Here is a 22,723-nt window from a genome sequence, read left to right as displayed (position 1 = left end):
TGCCCTGTTGGAATTGTCCAAGTCCGTCGGAATGCACAATGTACATGAATGGATGCAGGTGATCAGACAGAATATTACGTACGTGTCACCTGTCAAACTCGTATCTAGACGAATCAGGGGTCCCATATCACTCCAACTTCACATGCCCCACACTATTACAGAGCTTCCACTAGCTTGAACAGTCCGCTGCCGACATGCAGGGTCGATGGGTTCATGAGGTTGTCTCCATACCCTACACGTCCATCCGCTCGATAAAATTTCAAACGGCACTCGTCCGACCAGGCAACATGGTTGAAGCCGTCAACAGTCCAATGCCGGTGTCGACAGGCCCAGGCGAGGCTCAGAAATGGTTCAAATGGCTCTAAGCACCATGGGCCTTTACATCTGACGCCATCAGTCCCCTAGACTAAGAACTACTTAAACCTAACTAACCTAAGAACACCACACACATCCATGCCCGAGGCAGGATTCGAACCTGAAACCGTAGCAGCAGCGCGGTTCCGGACTGTAGCGCCTAGAACCGCACGGTCACAGCGGCCGGCCCAGGCGAGGCGTAAAGGGTACACGAGTGGTCCTTCGACTCCGAAAACCCATATCGATGATGTTTCGTTGAATTGTTCTTAATTACCCTGATTACTTTCAAGCAATTTAACCTCTTTCTGCAACACTAGACCTTACGCTGGTCAGTTTGGTATCCCACTTCCCACTCTTCGTCTGGTTATGAAAATTCAGACAAAAATCCATTGTGTAGTTTCTAGTAACTCATGTTTTCGCTTCGCTTAATCATTTGTTGACAGTTAAAATCACACTAACGTAAGCGTTTATCCATAAAATAGCTGGGCCTTGAGGATATGAACTGCTTGACACTTTATTGACATAACTAGCAGCAGTTGTTAGTGGAATATTACAGTTTTCCCTCAAGCCACTAACTAAGTTTTCTATACTAACCCTGATTACTTTCAAGCAATTAAATATTTTTTCATGAAATTAGATCTCACGCTGGTAAATTTAACACCTCATTTGACCATTTCATATTCTTCATTTGGCTGTGAAATTTCGGACAAATGTTTTCGTCAAATTACTAATTAAGCTTTTCTTAATTAGTTTGTTTACTTTCAAGTAACTAAATATTGCTTTGAAGTACTAGACCACTCTCTTGCCATTTTTACACTCAATTTGACAATTTACAGCTCTTCGCCTGGATGTGGAAATTGGGACAATAAGCCATTGTGTAATTTCTAGGGAGTTTGACCAATAAATATTGGGTAAAGCAGATACGTGCCAGAGATTTACTGGAACTTTAATCGTTACACGGAAGAAATGGTTTACAAAGCATTTGCTCGATTCATTCATGAATATTGTTGATCATCAGTCTGGGATCATTACCAAATAGGATTTATAAAAGATATAGACAAGGTCCAACGCAGAGGGACGCGTTTGTGTCACAGGTTTGTATACTCGGTGCAGGAGCGTTACAATGAAGGCAGTGAGTCTCACGAAGAGGTTTACTGTTCGAATTTCCAGAGCGTACGTTTCAAGAAGACTCACGTACACAGTTCTTTCTCCTACGTACGTTTAGCGAAGTTACCAGACAGATGAGAAGTTACCAGAGAGATTAGAAATTCGTGAATTAACTGGTGAAGGAGGAGAAATTAATAGATCCAGAAGCATTCTTCCTCTCAAACCGTAAGATATTTACATTAACATCTACATCTATACTATGAAAACCACTGTGAACTGTATGGCAAAGGATACATCTCATTTTACCAGTTATTAGGGTTATTTCCTGTTCGATTCATGTATTTACCGTGGATAAAATGGTTGTTTAAACGCCTCATGCGTGGTGTAATTAAATTAATATTGTTCTCACGATCCCTATGGGAGCGATACGTAAGGGGGCTGCAGAATATTGCAGTCGTAATTTAAAGGCGTTTCTTGAAACTTTATAAATATGTTTTCTCGGGATTGTTTACATCTATCTTCAAGAGTCTGCCAACAGTTTCTCCAGCGTCTATGCGAACCTCTCCTATGTTTCGAACAAACCTGTGACTATTCGTGCTGCCCTGCTCTGTATACGCTCAGTATCGGCTGTTAGTCCTATTTGGTACGGGTCCCACATCCTTAAACAATACTGAAGGATGGGTCGCACGAATAATTTTTAAGCAATCTCCTTTGAAGACTGATTGCAGCGCCGCAGTATTCTATCAATAAACCGAAGTCTACTACCTGCTTTAACCACGACTGGGCCTATGTGCCAGTTCCATTTCATATGCGTAAAAATTGCTGCAACCAGGTACGACTCAGTGACTGAGTGAGTGAGACTCAGTGATGTTATACTTGGGCGATACTACGTTTCTGTGTTTTGTAAACTGCATAAATTTACATATATGAACAATTAAAGCAAGATGCCAATCTTTGTACCCCTTTAAAATATTATGAAGATCTGACTAGATATCTATGCAGCTCCTTTCAGACAGTACTTCATTATAGATAACTGTATCATTTGCATTAGTTTAAGGTTACTATTAATATTGTCCGCAAAGTCATTAATACAGAGTGTTAACAGCGAGTGCCCCAACACTCTTCTCTGGGGCACACCTGAAGTTTCTTCGACATTTTGAAGTTGCTTCGACATTTGTTGATGACTCTTGGTCCAAGATTACGTACTGTGTCCTCCGTACCAAAAAAGTCACAAATTTCGCTTCATACCCTATATGGCAATAAGCGTAGATGCAGTACTAAGTCAAATGCTTTTCGGAAATCAAGAAATATTTCACTGACCTTTATCCAAAGCTTTCAGTATGTCATATGAAAGAAAGTGTAAGCTGGATTTCACATGATCGATGATTTCGGAATCCACGTTCGTTGGCAGGGAGGAGGTCATTCTGTTCGTTGCATTTCATTATGTTTGAGCTCGAAACATGGTCCGTGGCTCTACAACAAATCGCTGTCAAGTATATTGGACGGAAGTTTTATGGATCACTTCTACTACGCTTCTTGTAAATGGCTGTGAGCTGTGCTTTCTTCCAACTACTGGTCACGGTTTTTTGTTCTAGAGGTGTACGATAGATTACAGTTAAGAGGGGCTACTCAGTCGCAAAGTCAGTATAGAATCTCGTAGGAATTTGATCGGGCCGTGAATCTTCGTTCAGTTTTAATGACTTCAACGGTTTCCCAACGCCTTTGACACTAATACCTATTTCACTCATCTTTTCAGTGATACGAGGATTAAACCTAGCAATACCAACGCATTTTTCGTAATGCTCGTAACCAAGGTGGGGTGGGTCGTAGGTTACGCCAACCAAAAGAATCTAACAAACTAACTTTGCTAACTCTTATCGGCTTATACTAAACATAATCTCTTAAAGAGGTCCTGATATGTTAGCAGGATTAACAACGCGAAAATATCTTCTAACATATTCTTAGGAAAATCAACACATTTTCAGTTACTTGTACTACCAAGGAAAGAGGGAGGGCGTCATTATGCCCAACCTAAAAAAATTTAAAAATGCAAGATTCGCTAGTTGTTCTTGAATTTCGCTCGCGATATAATTTTGAAGGAGATACTCATGTGCAAGTACGGTCCTGAAACTAAAAATATTAAATATGACATCCACTACGGAAAGTGACATATACTGCTGGGACTTATAATTTTTGGAATAAATTTAACTGGAAAATGAAGAACATTTATTGATTCAGGTAGAAGAATTAAGTAGAAAAATATACAGGATGGTCCGTTCATCATGACCGGGCCAAATATCTCACAAAATAAGCGTCAAACGAAAACACTAATATGTTATAAAAATGGGGGTTCCTTTAAAAAAAAAACGCAGTTGATACCCGTTTGACCTATGGCAGCGCCATCTAGTGGGCCAACCATAGCACCATCTGGTTTCCCCCTTCAAGCTAGACGAGTTTCGTTCTTTGTAGTTTTTTCGCTTGATGCTTATTTCGTGAGATATTTGGCCCAGTCACTATCAATGGTGCACCCTGTATATGTTTTCCAAAATTTTACATATAAAGTAATTGATCAGATTAAAATATTTTGTAATGCAGCATCTCAAAACGGATTTAGGCATATCTACTTTCGCTTTCCTACCTGAGTTTCAGTTGCTATCTCATCTGGGAGTGATTGTAAGTCGTTGGCTATAATGACCGGCTCCTCCGCCATAGCGAGAGTTGTTACCGACATGCACTCGAAAATTTGAGCACGGGTGACTGCTCGTGACGATTTAGCAGGGTGTGCTTACTTGTAGAGAGTGACATTAGGATCCAGCTGCTTGTGGCCCTTGAGGTAGAGGATCCCACCGACTGGAGTGACGGCGAAGGGGTGGACGGGCGGCGACACTTCGGCCAGCTGGAAGACGAGTCCGCTGGCTGTGTCGAGCTCCGCCATGCGGTCCGGCTGGGCCACGCGGCTGTACGGCATGGCTCCGCTCAGCAGCGCCGCCTCGCCGGGGTAGGAGACAGCGGGAGGCGCGCCGCGCTGCGCCGCCGGCTGCGGGCCCGCCACGTTCAGCCGCACCTCGGCGTCCGCCTGCGCAACACACGAGGGCGGTCCAGGCAGCGCGGCAGGGGCCGCTAGGCATGCAGGCGCCGGCCGGCAACCCGCAGTGCGCAGCACGCAGCCAGCAGAGTAACGTGGTCGGTAGATGCGCAGTCGATTGGGTGAGCTTGGGACGATTGGTAGTGGTGGGGTTATGGGTGGGTGGACGGCGTGCTGCAAGGGAGAAGTCGAGGACTGGAGGAGAACTGCCGTTCTAAACTGAAGCCTACGCTCACGTTTGTTTTAAATACTAAGTGGAGCCTCTCCATACTCACATATGCATGGTAACCATCCAAAAAGATCTACTGCTACCTCTGTTTTGGTTAGTATCTAAAAAAAAAAAGAAACGCTGAAAATGCAACAAAAGCAGTGATTTATTTTCGTCTGACTTTCAGAGAAGTGTCATGAGTGGCAAATTTGGAATAAAACCTACATTTATCTTGATACTGTGTTAAAATTTGCTTCTTTGGCAAAATACAGACGAGTTTACGTCACTAATATATTGTGCAGACGTAATTGCGCCAGAATTCTGAAACAGTGGTTTACTGAGTTTATTAAGCGAGGAAGTGAGGACAAGTAAGGTCAGTAGCTTATGAAAAAACATACCCTCGGTACGAAAATAAGCGTTTAATGTCTTCATTTATGATATTTAACGAACTATCGATGTCCCTTAAAAATTACGTTCTTTCATCGAAAAAATCTATAGATAATAAGACTAAGATAGTAATCGATAAATAATAGGACAGATAAAGAAGTTTCACGTAATAGTTTTATGCACGTCAGGTTAGCCGCGCTGTCAAACGCGCTGCTTCCCGATCGGGAAGGCGTGCTGGTCTCCGGCACGAATCCTCCCGGCGGATTAGTGTCGAGGTCAGGTGTGCCGACCAGCCTGTGGATGGTTTTTAGGCGGTTTTCCACCTACCTCGGCGAATGCGAGCTGGTTCCCCTTATTTCGCCTCAGTAACACTATGTCGGCGACTGCTGCGCAACCACTAACTCATCGTACGCGTACACCATAATTACTGTACCACACAAACATTTGGGGTTAGACTCGTCTGAGTCTGATATGAGACGTTACGTTACTGGGGGTGGGGGGGGGGGACGAGAGGGGGTCCACCGTGGGCCGTACCGCACAATAACCCTGGGTTTGTTCGGTGTCGGGTGAAGAAGGGGTGGGGGTGGGTGGACTGCTGTAGCCTGTTAACCACTGAGGGCTACACTGGGACAAAACCTCTCCGTCGTTTCCATGTTCCAGGTTTAAATGGACAATACAATAGCAACATGGCAAAATACGCTTATCTTCCATACTACCTATTATAAAATCTTTCTTCGATATCTCAATTGGTGTATGAGGTATGATGAGTGTTACGGATATTTTATTCTGACGTTATCGCAGGGGAAACGTCATAGCAAATGAGTACGCTACAAACAATCAATTTTTTCGTGATAGAGACCTCCACCTAAGTCTAAAGAAAAATTCCATATATTAACTAAGTTTCATATGCAGCAACATACGATGTAATATGCGCCAAACGCCAAATCATAGTGAGTTCTATTTTTCATTGCATACTTTTTCGAATGTCGTGGTGTGTCTTACTTAAATGTAAATATCACAATAACTATGACCGTTAACGAAATGATGGGCACGTCGTAATCAGACTGACATATAAAGCCGTAAGCAACGCAGAAACGAATTTTTTTTTACTAGACAGTTTATGCAAAATCGTTTGAGAAAGATAGCAGGGCGTGCGCCTAGATTCTGTCAGCGCAGCATCCCCAACCGAGCGAAAGCTACCAGATAATGTTGGCCTTCCGTTTCGAACAAGCGAATGAACTCGTCCAGCGCTTTGGACGAAAATTAGTCAGTGTGCACTGTCCGCCATATCCTGTGACAAAACTTCAGTTTTAAATCGTAACTGGTAACACAGGTATTATAATAATGTTTTTAAAAAATAAGATAAAGGTAATATTTATTTCAAATATTCAACGCTTTTTTTCCGAGCGCTTATTCACTTCCCACGGAACACCAGCGTTCCGCAGAACACTGTTTGGTAAATGCTGCCTTAGATGGCCAGTAAGACTACACATTTCCAGAAGTCCACTAATAATGAACGCTTAGGGGTGAGACTGAGACGCCCTGCAGTAATATTGAGAACATAAAAAACTTTTGAAATATACTGTGCTGCCCGGGAATATTGTTATTCACATCTTTGGGGATATCATTGTGTGCACTGTTATTTGTTGTTGTGGTGTTGAAAATATTCTCGAAACAAGAGGAAGGAGTGTTATGATTAGAATGCATTTAAATGTATAAATGATTGTCGCCATTGTGGGATGTTAGGGCAGATGAGTACAGAAACAGAAATTTTATGAATGAATCGTACGATTTATTGCTCAGAAAATGCGAGAGAAGGCTACGGAAGACGATGTTTTAAAAATTAATTAATGCAAAATTAACAATAAAACATGTATAGATATATATGTGTGTGGTATACATTACCTACCCGAATATAAGCGTTGAGTGCATGTATTATCGTATGACGCGTTACCATAACCGTCTCAAATACCTTAGAGTGAAACTGCACTTGTAAATTTAAAGCCTTCGAAAGAAGGCTAGTGGCAAGGTATCGTAGCATAACAGTTTAACGTTGACTTCGTGAAATTACGTCTCTCACTGTAGTATTTTGTGTTTAATCGTCTGGTGGCAAGGGATGGAGCTGAGGTAAACTAAAAAAATTGGCATTTCTTGAAGTAAATGAGTTGGTCTGTTTTGAGACGTATCATCACACAAGAACTAAATACACGACACACTGAACATTTTAGTCAAAAGAACTACTGGTTATCCAGTCAGTATTTTTTACACATACAGTAGTTCGCTAACGTATTTAAAATAACAAACAAACTGTTATACAGTATATGCTAAAGCCATAGTATCGTCTCACTGCGATCAGCGAAGCAGTACTACATTTGGCTAAATGAGAGGTTCAGCGGTATCATCGGAAACACTTCGTAAAGTGTATAAGAATTTTGTAATCAATAGATACACCGTACTGTAGAGTCCAAGGGATGGGGGAGGGGGCAGGCAAGGGCCTCTGTATGGGGACGCCTATGTACGCTGACAACCATTTCCAGTAATCTCAGACGTTGAGCCATCAACAAGTAAGAAATTATGTTTTTTTCAGTCAACTCCAAATCTCTCAACAATATTTCGTGAGTGATCTTTGAAGCTCCTTGACCAAATTTTCCATTAATCTTTTTTCTGCTTGGAGAAATGTAGAGCAATCACCACAGCAGCAGCATCTTTATCGTCAGTATTTCAAATGACAATATTATTGTGAAATAATATTGATCTTCTATGAGCCACTTAAGGTTGGTCGATGATTTACGATATTTAGAAAATATCAATGTTGTCGATGTTGGGAGTTTACAATTTTATGTTTCAGAATCGAAAATGAAGTCTTTCAAACATGTTCACATTGATGTTAAAGACACAATATCGACCTTCGATCGTGGAGAAGTGGGTTACTTATTGCCACTGTCAATACTTTTTCGTCATTTAAAATGTTCAAATGTGTATGAAATCTTATTGGACTTAACTGCAAAGGTCATAAGTCCCTAAGCTTACACACTACTTAACCTAAATCATGCTAAGGACAAACGCACACACCCATGCCCGAGGCAGGATTCGAACCTCCGCCGGGACCAGCCGCACAGTCCAAGACTGCAGCGCCTTAGACCGTCATTTAAACTTGTTTCATAACAACACTAGTGCGACACATCTAAAATTTGTCAACCGCAGCCATGGGGGTGTGAAAAGGGTGGGGGCAATATTTTTGAACGAACTAAGACAAGAATATTGGTTGCTGTCGAGGCTAAGCGTGGACTAATGTGTTTCATTTTCGTTCAATTCATGCTTACGTGGCGTTGAGTATTTTTAGTTTAACTGATAAACCTGATACTTCGGCTCGTGAAAGTGCATTTTCCATTTATGGTACGTAATATGAGATGTTAGCCACTTAAATATAAGAGTTTTAATAAACAAACCAACACATCCAACAATTTCTCAGATTTTTGTGTTCTGTCAGGTCTTAAATAGATTTGCTCTTTTGGTTTGTTATTTTGAAAGTCAATTATTACGAATAACAAAAGCATTCAAGAATTTTTCACTCACAAGAGGTCTGTGTAAACATTAAAGATTATTACGAAATCATACGGCTGTATAGGAAGGTCGCAGACGCCGACGAGCGATGTCAACGAGTCATTGATCCTTTGTTTTCTATTTTTTGACGTTTACATCGTTACTAAAAGCATTACAACATCGGTGAGCATTACATGTCACGCTAGATGTAAAGTGAGCGGTAGTACTTACTTGGCAATTGAATCTCAATGTAGACAAGTGTAATATGTTTCGAATATATAGAAAGACAGATCCTTTATCATTTAGCTACGATATAGCAGGTCAGCAACTGGAAGCAGTTTATTCCACAAATTGTCTGGGAGTAGGTATTAGGAGTGATTTAAAGTTGATCGTCGGTAAAGCAGATGCCAGACAGATTCATTGGAAGAATCCTAAGGAAATGCAATCCGAAAACAAAGGAAGTAGGTAGGTTACAGTACACTTGTTCGCCCACTGCTTTAATACTGCTCACCGGTGTGGGAACCGTACCAAGTAGGGTTGATAGAAGAGATAGAGAGGATCCAACGGAGAGCAGCGCGCTTCGTTACGGGATCATTTAGTAAGCGCGAAGGCGTTACGGAGATGATAGATCAACTCCAGTGGAAGACCCTGCAAGAGAGACGCTCAGTAGCTCGGTACAGGCTTTTGTTGAAGTTTCGAGAACATACCTTCACCGAGGAGTCAAGAAGTATATTGCTCCCTCCTCGCGAAGAGACCATGAGGATAAAATCAGAGAGATTAGAGCCCACACAGAGGCGTACCGACAATCTTTCTTTCCACGAACAATACGAGAATGGAATAGAAGGGAGAACTGATAGAGGTACTCAAAGTACCCTCCGCCAAACACCATCAGGTGGCTTGCGGAGTATGGATGTAGATGTAGGTGTCGATACCTGTATCATTACTACAAATAGGCCTGCCAACAGATGATAAAAATTTAAGAAAGGCCCACTCAGGTTTAGACCACAGTATATGCCTCAATCAAGAACGTAGTGCTTCGAGAGAGCGTTGCATTTTAAAAATTTGTTAATATCATAACGAACAAAACAATAATAGACGTTGCGAGTGAATGTGTTAATGATACACTGAATTGATGATTATTTTATCGGTTTATCGTATCTAGAATTGATTTATAGCTTCAACTGAAAATCTAAATTGTGTATAAGAAGCAGCTAGAAAGCGAGGTTCGCCTCAAACCGCGTAACAAATTTGCACTTGCTGAGTGTGAGAGGATGCCAGGGTCATCGGCAGCTCCTGCCGTCCCCGCAAGGAATTAACTCCGGCCTGTGGCTGGCGCCGAGGGTGGAGCGCCGGCTCGCGGCTGCCTGCAGATTAACGGATTCCCCGGGGGAGTAATCGCGCCACTGCGGCGACGCCGGGCCCACCTAATAAGCAGTTAGTCGACAACGCTTCCCTCTTCCTGTAACAAACTATTATCGCCGGCGATTTGTCTCAGTTAAGTGTGTGCATTCATTGGGGTCATTCTTTCCCTGCTGTGGAACTGCGTGGGATTCTAATGAACTGAAACTGTGAGGGAGCTTCCTGCAGCATTCAGAGTCGTGCGGCTTCAGTTCCCCTGCTTCCTGCAGAGAGCCGCTGGCCGTAGCGAGAGAGTGCGAGGCGAGTGATTGGCTCCTGATGGCACCCCCGCAGCTGTTGTAGTGGTATCAAGTAATTTCCGACACTTTTTACATTTCCTTACTGCTTAATGGGATGCTAACTTGATTTATCTCGTCGTGAACGGGAAATACCAAATTAAAGATGATGCGAATGATTAGACGAGCGTCAAGCAGATGCTCAAGATCTGAGAGAATAGCAACTAACATTCGTCTGATGAAAGTACTTCTGTTGCGTATTTATATCCTCCAGAATACTCTGTGTGCTGCTGATACGTCACCGTTATTATAGTGAGATCCCGTTTCACAAGGCTTGCACTTCAAGGTAATCCACATGTCTTGCAGGTGCGAGCGAGCATTGAATGAGTTTATTCATAAAATCTGCTACATAAATTTCTGGCCCTCTCTTCTACGCTCAGTTATTTCGCTAATTGACTTCCTGCACGTTTTCGTGACGGTAATTTAATCTGAAGAAGAACCTCGTACTGTGGCACGCAAAAACGGAACATGTGTCATTGTCTTTTTCCTGAAATAAGATCGCGTGCTTAACTTAGAAAAAGGACAGAAATATTATGTAAGATCATTATCACATCTCTCTATAGACTAACAATAACTGTCAAGATCATTAGAAAAGTGAATAAGATTGCTTTGAGGGGAATATTACTTGTGTATCGACCTCCAAGGGGATTTACGCATCAATTTAAAAGTGAGTAAGCAGAAGTTACGAAACTTAAGTGCACATGCATGTGAGAAATTTGAACCAGATTTATCATTTAATTACGATGTATGAATCGTCCAGCAAAGTACATGCACGTGCATGAGCTAACAGATCTTCGAGATCCACGACACAGACTGAGGCGCAGTGATAAAAGATTCCACTTTGACTCGCTACACCTCGGTGTGGATACAAGGTATGCTCAGCAGTAAGTGTGCTGTGTCCGCCTGCTTAGCTGAGAGTTAATGTTTTTGCCTATCATGCAGCGGGCCTGGGTTTAACTCCCGGCAGGGTTGGACATTTTCTCCGCTAGTGGCCTAGGTATTGTGTTGTCCTCATCGTCCTTTCATCATCATCATCATCATCGACGCGCAAGTCACCCAATGTGCCGTCACGTCAAATAAGACTTCCACCCGGCGGCCGAACTTCCCCGGATGGAGCTTCCCGGCCAACGATTCCACGCAATTATTTCCCCCCACTGCGAACATGATGCTCTATGCAGATAATTTCAAACAGATTAATCTTATTTCATGAGATTCATGTTTTGCAAGCATGCACATACAACCTTGTGGACTTTTTAAGAAGTATGCCTGGAATTACCTCATTCAGTGCTGTTGTTATTCGGCGTCGTACTGCAACGAAATTTTCGAAGGAGAACGTCATAGACGAAGTCTTTCACAACTCCAGCCCCACAAAAAAAAGGAACTGTAGGGGTGGTGAGCGAGTAGCAGGAAGGAAGATATTGGCATTTCTCTGTGGAGTGGCAGTATTCGCAGCTTAAGACAAACTGACAAAGGGAACTCACTCTATTCAATTTACAGGCGGGAGGAATGAAATCCAGAGTTGTGGGCATCTTTTTTTTCTTTTGCTGAAAGTAGTTGCAAGGAGAGGCTGGAGGTTCTAACTCTGTTCTTGAGACTTGTATGAGCCGTACGCATCAAAGCGTGTACTGTGTCAGATACTGTGTTCAACACTAAAACTATGAAGTTGTTGCTATAAATAAAATAGTTCCTCACTCAATTTCTCTTTGCGTTTCCTCGACGGTAGTTCATCTTTTCCTTTTCAGAAATGTTTCCAGGTCCTTAGATGTAGTTAGTCGCTGTGTTTTAAAGTGTGCTGTAGTTACAAGTCAGGCTTATCATTCAGTGCTGCTTATTAAATGTGTATGTTTAAACTGATTTGTTACTGTCAATTTTCCCACGTCGATATCTCTGTATTTTGCAGATTCTTCGAACCACTGTTTTGTTCTCGACGTATGGGCAGTGGAGGGCCCTGGTGACTTCTTCTTGAGAGATTACCCTTGTCTTACGGAGTGAGTGTTTTATAGTGAGAGAGTTCGCTGAATTGGTTGGTGCTCGTTTAGGCAGCTGAACGTGTATACCTTTATTTAGGTCGCTATAAGACGACGTAGTACTTCACAATACCACATGTTCAAATGAAAATGTTAGTTACAACACACACAAGCTAGTTTCTACAGAATACACTGAAGTCACAAAAAATGGCAGCAGTTCGAGAATAGATCAAACAAATAGCAGATTCCATGGAAGTTGAATATGTCGTTACAAATGAAATGTTCTGTACGAAACTACCAAATGCAAACAAGCGGTACTGCAATCTACTTGCTACACGTTTTTTCCAGCACCCAAATTCATGTTTGTGAGTGAGGCTGCTGAATGATTCTGTATGAACGAGGAAAGGCATGTGAGATCTCCTAGTTGGTCGAATTTCGAGTAGCGAGGAGCTATTAAGTGGTGGAGGGATACTGACCGGTTCGAAGCAGCTCAAAATTGGTAAAGAGATAACAAGAAAAGGTCCGTAAAGCCGTTAAAAATTCAGCACCAATGTCACCATTTTTTTTTGTTCACAACATTTTCGTATTTAAGTTTGCGAATAGGTATTTAGACCTCCAGTAAGTCAAATTTATTTCCTCTTTGAACCCGCGAACAAGGGTTATCAGTATTGGATTTCTTAACGGCTTTTCCGGCCCTCAATAACGCAAATCTAAAACAATGTCCCTTTGTATTTTGCAGTTATAAAAGATAACAGAAGTATTTATAGAACTTCAAATTCTCTAGTGGTATCTCTGAAATAAAACAAAGCGGAAGTAACCAAATGACAGCATTTATACTCATTCGAATGTGTCTCACACATAGTTTTACCGGAGACATAGAAAAGTACACTTCAGTGCTCTCGGGTTGGAATAGGGTCAAATTAAGATTGATTAACAATGGAAGTGGACCATTGAGAAATAAGACGATGCCTATTTGTGCAAAATGTTTTATATTACGCGTGTTTCAATAGTTTTCTGAGAAGGGTTGAAGATCTGTAGTTCAATAATGAAAGGCTTGACTTTTGAAAACGCGTTCCTATGTTATGTGAACATTGTTTTAACGTGCTTTCAGTGTTGCTAAGGTACAACGATCGAGTGAGAACGATTCTCTTCTCGGATGAATCTCAATTTAGATCACATACCAAGAGAAGACATACATCGTCCATCAGTGAATCGTGAAAGGGAGGCTTTCGGAAAAAGCGATATGTATCGACAGTAAATCCTAAAATGAACGTACAGACGTCCTGCGACTCTTCACGTCTGTATAGATATCCTTGATGTTCAGACACGTCTCCACGCCAGTGAAACAGACGCTACAAGAGAACGACGTTCGGTCACTCAGGCCCACGTCTTAAACAGCAAAAAAATTTCTACGTATACTTCTCAGCACAACTATGGCGGTACAGTTGAATGTTCTGTCATTGTTAAAAGCACGTCTTTATTCTGATGATCTCACACCAATTTCTAGGAAGTAAAATAACCTGCAGATAGCTGTTTATGAATTGAATAAAACAAGTTTCGAATACAGCTTGAAAATTTCGGTGCCGAAAACTAAAACTATAATTTTTATGGGCAAATACCCATAACAGATTAATATTTCTATTAACCTTAAAATAATGGAATTAACTAAAATGCTTGGAATATGTTGGCAGTGGTATAACAAATGATTACGATAAAGTCCTACAAAACTGAAGTGAATAAGTTTAGTAATATTTGCGATACAATCAGCAGCAACCGAAAAATAAAATTCTGAAACAAGTGCGATTTAAGTTTTGTAAGACTGTTGCTCTGGGGACACTGTCGTATGGAAGTGAATCACGGATGATAAGTCAGAAGCAAGAAATGTATCATAAAGAGTGAAGATGAGGTTTCTATTCGTAATAGTCTGAAGAGATGTAAAAGAAGAAACAGTATCACAAATATGAAAGTCAGGAAGTGATTAAACACATGTAGCACGAAAGAAAAGTTAGAAAAAACGAAAAAGTGCTCTCCAAATTTCTACAGAGACTAGATCATGAAAGATAATCTGTAATAATAAAGAATTACAAATCAAAAGGAACGTAAGGCCCTAGAGGCCTGCGGAAAAATTGGGAACCGCAACAAACAGTGAGAGAAGGAGAAATCCTACTGTAATTTCAGTTGTTGAAATAAGATGACATATTTTTCGCTGATGATTATTCTCTTCTTCTTTGCAGGAAAACGTTATTAAAACCTAGAAAAAGCTTGGAGTATTGCCACTGCTGATTATAGAATTCATAATAATATTTGTCTAATAATTAATAATGAAAATAAATTTATTGCTACTTATGGTGTTGTAGTTCCTAATAGTGTTAGTAGTAAGTATCCTGCTATATATTTCCTGCGAGCATTACAAATAATTTATTGGAATTAAATAACAGCACAAATACATTTCTATTTTCGATCACCACGACCGATATTGCTCACCAAGGCGATTTCCTAGTTGTTATCTGAACATCATTGGGGAACTAAGAACAATGGAAGAAGTTATATGAATGACGTAACAACAGACATCATCAAAAAAGCTTATTAAAATAAATAATGATGTATAACTACCCATCTACAAACACAAATAAAGCAGCAAAAAATAAATAACGTTGTAAAGACTCAGCCACAATTTAAGAAACATACAAACATAACATGAAGTTTAGAGTCAAGATTCCTGGAACTATGTAGACAGACCGGTGAGGCATGTGAAGAGGCTGTACTTAAATAGCGGAGGGGTGAGCTACTGAGAGGTTCTGCAAAGGTCGGGGAAGGTGGAAAGGGAGAAGCAAATAATAATGAAATAAGTACATTGCTTTAAAGATAAGACAAAACACATAAATACATGTTGATTCACATTTTACTGTTGCTGTTATTTGCTTGCAATTACTACGGTGCAGATCTGGCACCATCATGTTTCACAGCTGAACAAGAAATTAACAGATAATGCTCCTAGCTGTATAATATTTCTAATTGTTTCAATTAATTCAATAAAAGATATTAATGGAGGTTATGTTCCTTGAGGTACTAAGTGAGAAAATATAGGATTTGTGTAATTAATTCAAATAATACTATTCTTAATCATATTGGTAAAGCAGTGCCAAATGTTAATCCTAAATGATTACTTATTAAGAAAATATAGAGGTATAATCTTAAGAAGTTTGAAAGGCGTCGGCTATTCACATAAATTTCTTACACAACGCGCCGCTCTCCGGTCTTCTGTTACCTTCCAAAGTAGGTACATCCCACGTGCTGCAATGCCTGGCTGTGTGTAGCATTTATCTCTGCGTAGCCACACGTGAGATTTCTCGTGGAGGCCAGGGACTTCTGAAGTGCGGGAACGAATCAAGTGCTTGCCGCAAAAAATTCAGTTTGTCAAGCTGGTCGCAACAGTAAACCACACTCTGGGCTTTCGTGTTGTGGGGACACATTGGTGCTAGTTTTTTGATGAATGATGCAGATCTTCAGTTTCAACATGCTGTTTCATAGACTCGAGTAAGGTCACTGCAAGCTCTTGGCTGAATCTATGCACCCGTATCACTTTCGTTTCTTGTTAGATCGTATTGGTTTTGAGTCATGCTTATAAATATTAAATTCTCGTGACACATATTTGTTCAGATCATAACGTAAATCAGCATCTTTTGTGATCACTTCGGAACCATGTTCCCGAGTACATGACGACATCCAATCGTGATTAACACATCAGTGAATACCAGCGCCATTCAAACTCTCTCTCTCTCTCTCTCTCTCTGTCTGTCTCTCTCTTTCAACTAAAAGTAGGAAGAACGACTAAATTACATTATATTACATTAACTGTTGTTAAATAACTACACCACTGATGATTATTGTGCGGTATTGATACGAACTGCAATCGGACATGAGGGTTATTTATCGTGTGAACAAATTTTTGGAACTTTAGAATATCTTTCTATCACAATTTACGTTCATCTTTTCGTTGTGTTAAATTGTTTCCTTAGTTTGCAATTACAATCATATAACGGTTTACAACAGCACTGTTTCGCCATGGTAGCTAGCCACTTTCAGCTGTTTTGCTTTGATAAGAAATGTACTTTCTTTACTACGTCACGCACTCTTCTGTTTTTCGTAACATTTTCAGGTAAGCCGACGTGATGCGGTTTGTTGATATATTCAGTTTGGAACTGCAGCTTAGTGAGATGAGTATATTAAACATAAATTTCGTCACCTTTTGTTAATGTTAGAAAATTCTTGTTCAGGATGCTTAGTTTCAGATCTTAAAGGCGGCAAATGCATTGTCTTGCAAGATTTAAGTCTAAAAGATGAGGCTCATTATACATCAATTTATTAATGACATAGGATTCCTGGTTAAAGTTTATTAACCTGTTCCCTTCAGAAGCTTTTAATGAATTTTTCCAATGAGCTTGAGAAAGCACTACCGTCGTTATTAAAAAAATTTCGAGTCAGATTGCATTGTCAGGGAACCGTGCTCTAAAACTGTCTGAAAATTAGAGTAACATTTGGTTTAAAATGTTAATTAAATATGTAGCATAATTTTTCCAGACGACCGCAGGTTTTCAAGCTATTAAATGATAACAGTACAATAAAAATTTAAATGAAGATGAATGTTGTTGCATTAAATGATTCTTGCCCTAATGGTGTTTTAAATGTATTATGTAATGTTAAGTTTAATTTATTTCCAGTGGTTTTAACTTGTGTTGGTGTTACTCAAAATAGTGAAGGAATTAATAGCAGTCCTAAGAATATTCTAGTTTAGTTTAAGAGAAAATTGAAGGTATTAGCTGAAGGACCCAACATTGAGAATAAATGTATCTTTTCAAGTTAAATTTTTCTTTGAATTACTCCTAGATCTAAGCTACACGGGAAAATATTCGCTTAAACAAAATTAGTACAAAACAAATCTTTAATAAAATTATGAAAGTGAAAGGACATCAGCAAGGTTTACACCAGTGGTTCTGAACCTTTCTCAGACCATTACCCCTGAGTGAAAATGAGACTTCAGCTATATCCCCCCTCCCCCCCGACACACACAATCACATTCGGACTCCGTCCCCCACCATCATAATTAGTGCCTAACGTGATGTTAGAATAAAAGAAAATTTCTTTGAACACTCATTTCTGAAATGACGAAAGATACGTAAATCATATTTAGTTTTTGTAAAGATTTTATTAAACAATGGACTAATAAGTCAATGATACAACAGGTACTGCTTATTTCTAACAACCTTTTTAGGTAATGACGACGCAATTGTCAGTGCATTACGAGTGCTACGTGCAACTCCTCCTCCTAAAAAAAGAAAGTTATTCCACACTGAGGATAGGCACATGGAAAAAAAATGAAAACGCTCCTTTGTACGGCTCCTCCCCCTACCAACATTTTCTTCACGTACAGCCCGCGCCCTACTTAAAATACACCAAATTAAAATGAGAGCACAATAACTAGGCTTACCGCCTGTAAAGTACTTGATTGCTCAACTCCTTACTTCTGAACTGCCAAAAATAGGAAGACTTTAAGCTGCCAATGCTTTGTACAGGAACAATAATAATACAGTGTACATACTACGTAAGTGTAGCACTTATTACGTAATTGCTGTTGTGCTGTGTTGTCAGTTGGTTTTTTACTGTGAAGTGAACAATGCAGCAATATCTGGTATACTGTGAAAACTACGTAAAAATTGGAGAAGGTATTTTCATACGTGGTATAGTGTCGTGTGTAGATTATGTACTCTGTGAGGAAGATGTTGTTCATACATTCATTACATGAACTGCAACCTGCACCACATTGTGCCACACACTAATGTAAGTATTGGTAACTTTTGTAACGGTCTTATGAAACAGTGACAGCAGTAATGATATATTAAAAATAATTTATTCTCATGACTGAAATTTGTTCAAGGCTTTATTTTTAGCCCTTCGGAACATTACATTTTAGCTGTCAGGGGGTAGTTACCCCCATGCTGGGAAACATTGATCTACACAGACAGTAAATCATCTCAAAGAAGTAAACACCCACCCACATAATGGACACACTTAACAGGAATTTATTTAGGAACAAAATTCCGAACATAGACCTCAGGGACGAACAAGAAAGAGGAAGAAAACAGCCTCACAACAACAGACAGCTCCCGAAGCAAAGATCAGAACATATGAAACGAATTTCGGCGTAGAGGAAAAAGAACTCACACAGTAAGAATTGAAAATTGTTTTAACGTGTTGTGGAAGAAGTTATTCGAATAAATCAATAAATAACAATTAGTACAATAAAAATACAACAAATAGGGAACATCACATAAGAAGTCGTATTGGAGGAATTTGGATTTAATTCTCCATTAGAAGGAAGTGTCAAGTATTGTTTTTATGTTATTAATAGACGTTACATTGTGTACTGTCTGTGACCATAACTTTTATTACGGATGATTAAGTAACAATATTCCGTCGTCAGTCACAATTTTTTTGATTTAGCAAATTCTGTCAAATGCATTTCGGAGCTTCAACTCCATTTGCAAGAACTGTATGGATATACTAGTCGTTACATCTGCTTCAGTTTTTCACCTACGTTTGATCATGTGACTTTCGTCTTCTGCATTCGTGAAAAACTTAGTGATTAAAGTGGTTGAATTAACATGTTAAATAGTTTCAAAATGTAAGTACAAATATGAAAGTTTTTTACTGTGTCGCACATTAATGTTTTTGTCTGCAAAAATGTAATTATTGGTAACTTTTGTAATCAGCACTAAGTCTTACGAAAGTCATAGTAGTAATGATCTATTAAAAATAATTTAGGATCATGAGTGAATTGTTGTTCAAAACATTTGTTTTTACTCCTCAGAATATTACATTTTGCCCTTGAGGGGGTAATTACAATATTGTAATAACTGAGTCTTTTGCCACTGCAGAAGACGAAAGTCATGTGGTCGAATGCAGATGAAACACAGAAGCAGATGTGGCGGCCAGTATATCCATAGAGTCCTTGAAAATGGAGTTGTAGCTCCGAAATCCTCTGAACAGCAATTAGAAAATAAAAAAATTCTGACTGAGGAATAATATTATTATTTCAATAATCCCGAACCTGCTGTTTTTTGGTTAAACAGTGAGCCGTATTCTCCTTCCTCCGGCGCATTGCCAGAGGGGGTCACGGTGCTTAGCGTGCGATCGCTGGTGGCCTTCGGAGAGGTAGGACGTACTAGTAGTGCACGGGCAGTTGGTGGCAGGTGGCCCGCAAGGACGGCCGCATTCGGCGAGCGGGATTCTATAGTACGGTGAGCTGTTTTAGGTGGGAAGCCACCCCTCGTCGTGGTTTCGGTTGCGACTCATCCAGAAGGGCGGTGATGCGATATGCCTGGAGGAATGATATTCTGCCGTTTGTATTATCGAGTTCCCGGCTTCTTGTGGTAAGATTGCCCTTTCCTTATGTATTCTACCCTTCCCCTTCAAGAAGATGTGGTTGTTTAAACTGTGGTCGTTGGTCTGTGAAACTGTAGCCATTGGTATTCGAAGCTGCCTCACGCACACACAGAATGAATGCTAGTATGTGCCGGTTGTTGGCTATTTATTTTGCTGCCCGCAAGGTTGCACCGGCAAGATTGCCTCCTGGTGGAGCGACGCTCACCGTTTGACAGTTTGAATCTGCCTGTGGTCGCGTGTGTGTGTTCACCGTTAAATGGTATACTGCCGACTTGATCAGCAAGTTCGCACCTTGCGGATTTGTGTCGTGGCTTTCTTCTAGTGTTCCCCGAATTTTCCTGTTGTTGTTAACGGGCGCCGCTGAATAGCAATTTGCTTAACGGCAAGCAACAAGAGGAGCCTTTCGACAGAGCGACGCTGAGTGTTCAATGAGTGTACAGTCGAAATTACAGTTATTACTAAATATGTCGTTTCTCTATGATTATTAAATACTGTTGGCAAGATTACTACCTTTCGACAGAGAGCCGTTGATATTCCTCTTGTTAACGAGCACTGTTGAATGACAATTCGTTTAACGCCAGGCAACAAGAGAAGCCTTTCAACAGAGCGCCGTTGAATGTTAGATCAGCGCAAGTTGAAAATACTGTTATATTATTAGCATTGTCCACAAGGTAATATAATTTTGCTGTTTAAACTCCCTCATTTTTAATGTCTGTATATGCTGGGTTGCAGCAGGTCTGGCGACTAAGTATTTTGTAGTGCTTTATCTATGTCTGTTTATATTTAGAACGTAAAATAATTCTGGGCATGTAATAGTCTTACCCGCAGCAGGTTTACCTGGTAGCTTACAGCCATCAGCTGTAGTATTCTGGGTTTGTTGCTTGGTTGATCACATTTTTCTAGTTTTTTGTACATACGTACTGTTCAAGTCTTTTATATATTTGACTGGCCGCAACGGGTCTGAGAAATAACATATTGTTATTGAGAATTGTGCCCCCGTTGTTGGTTTGATTGCGTAGTGACCATAATTTTGGTATATCCTTTTACATACATTCTTACGACTTAAGGTTTGGGAAGACAAGGAATGTCGGTATTTACGATCACTGCAGGGCCGACATTGGTTTCCGATGTACCGCAGCGAACCGTGATCTTGTCCCTTTATCTTAGGGCGCGTATTTGGGTTGAGAGAGATGCCTATTCTGAGGCGCGCCACTCGCTATCTCTGTCCGAGCCTGTACGGAACTTGGCCCAGCCCTCCCAGTCCCACTCCTACTTAACGATAAATCCAGACTTGAGGAGGACCACATCAAACAGAAGATTACTTTTAGCCAAACCTGACGTTCAAGGTGTATTAATTTTTAGTAATTTCCTTTTTATTAATACTCTGATGTTATATTATTGAGTGTGTCATTAAATTATGTTAATAATTATTTACTGCAGTTCTACAAATATTAGTTTAGTGTAAATCTATAGTTTGCTCCACAAATTTCTCAACATAGCCGAAGAATAATCCAAGACCATTTATTATAGATAAATCGATTTATTATAGATGTTCCTTGGTTTAATCTTATTCGTGTTGCAACAGTCTTAGGTCCTATCGCTGCTATGGTTCACGAATTGTACTAAACCTTTGACACCGGTAATCTACAGAACGAAACTTCTGTGGCAAACGTAAATAATGGCTCGGGTAAGTTAAGGACCTCGCGAATGGAGTGGCCGGTCGTGTCCACAGATGTGATTAGGACGGGCGCAGCAGCAGTACTCACGTGTGCGCTGTCAGTGTCAGTGCCGCCGCCGCCCTGTAGGCCGGTGTCGCTGAGGCGCAGCAGCGCGCCGTAGCCGCCCCTGGGCAGCTCTGCGTCCCTCGCTGCAAACACTCCTGCCGACACACGGGCCACGCCCGCCTCTATGTTAAGCCACGTTGCGTTCTATGCGTCACTTTGCGGCCGCTGCATAGAGCAGCCTTCGGGACGTAGAAACTAATGAAAGGCATGTTTGCATTTCACATTACAACAGCTTCGACTACGCAGCAGCTCCAGTTGCGTGAACTCGTATTTATTGTCGAACAATGAAGGCTTTCACGAGTGGATGCCGGAGAAGGTAGCAGCTTTTCGGTTCTTGACGTTTCGTCCAGAGCTGCCCTGCACATCTGCTTTGGAGTTTCTCACGACGCTGACACTTGGCGTCTGACGAGTCAGGCGTCGGAGAGCTACTACAGGGTGTTTCAAAAATGACCGGTATATTTGAAACGGCAATAAAAACTAAACGAGCAGCGATAGAAATACACTGTTTGTTGCAATATGCTTGGGACAACAGTACATTTTCAGGCGGACAAACTTTCGAAATTACAGTAGTTACAATTTTCAACAACAGATGGCGCTGCAAGTGATGTGAAAGATATAGAAGACAACGCAGTCAGTGGGTGCGCCATTCTGTACGTCGTCTTTCTGCTGTAAGCGTGTGCTGTTCACAACGTGCAAGTGTGCTGTAGACAACATGGTTTATTCCTTAGAACATAGGATTTTTCTGGTGTTGGAATTCCACCGCCTAGAACACGGTGTTGTTGCAACAAGACGAAGTTTTCAACGGAGGTTTAATGTAACCAAAGGACCGAAAAGCGATACAATAAAGGATCTGTTTGAAAAATTTCAACGGACTGGGAATGTGTCGGATGAACGTGCTGGAAAGGTAGGGCGACCGCGTACGGCAACCACAGAGGGCAACGCGCAGCTAGTGCAGCAGGTGATCCAACAGCGGCCTCGGGTTTCCGTTCACCGTGTTGCAGCTGCGGTCCAAATGACGCCAACGTCCACGTATCGTCTCATGCGCAAGAGTTTACACCTCTATCCATACAAAATTCAAACGCGGCAACCCCTCAGCGCCGCTACCATTGCTGCACGAGAGACATTCGCTAACGATATAGTGCGCAGGATTG

General features: G+C 40.9%; 1 protein-coding gene across 1 annotated transcript in view; it reads right to left on the bottom strand.

Moving 5' to 3' along the window:
- Nucleotides 1-21,662, bottom strand: part of LOC126155143 (proto-oncogene tyrosine-protein kinase receptor Ret-like) — a 137,821-nt gene extending 116,159 nt beyond the window's left edge. Inside the window, exons 1-2 of the mRNA XM_049916210.1 lie at nt 21,555-21,662; nt 4,251-4,537 (exon numbers count right to left, since the gene is read on the bottom strand). Of these exons, the coding sequence (XP_049772167.1) occupies nt 4,251-4,429 (179 nt within the window). The 5' untranslated portion in view covers nt 4,430-4,537; nt 21,555-21,662. The remainder of the gene's footprint in view (nt 1-4,250; nt 4,538-21,554) is intronic.
- Nucleotides 21,663-22,723: the final 1,061 nt, after the last annotated feature.

The sequence above is a fragment of the Schistocerca cancellata genome, chromosome 2 (genome assembly GCF_023864275.1).
Source record: "Schistocerca cancellata isolate TAMUIC-IGC-003103 chromosome 2, iqSchCanc2.1, whole genome shotgun sequence".
In the NCBI taxonomy this organism is placed as follows: domain Eukaryota; kingdom Metazoa; phylum Arthropoda; class Insecta; order Orthoptera; family Acrididae; genus Schistocerca; species Schistocerca cancellata.
The sequence above is the reverse complement of the archived record's forward strand: the minus strand, read 5'-3'. Positions and strand labels throughout refer to the sequence as shown.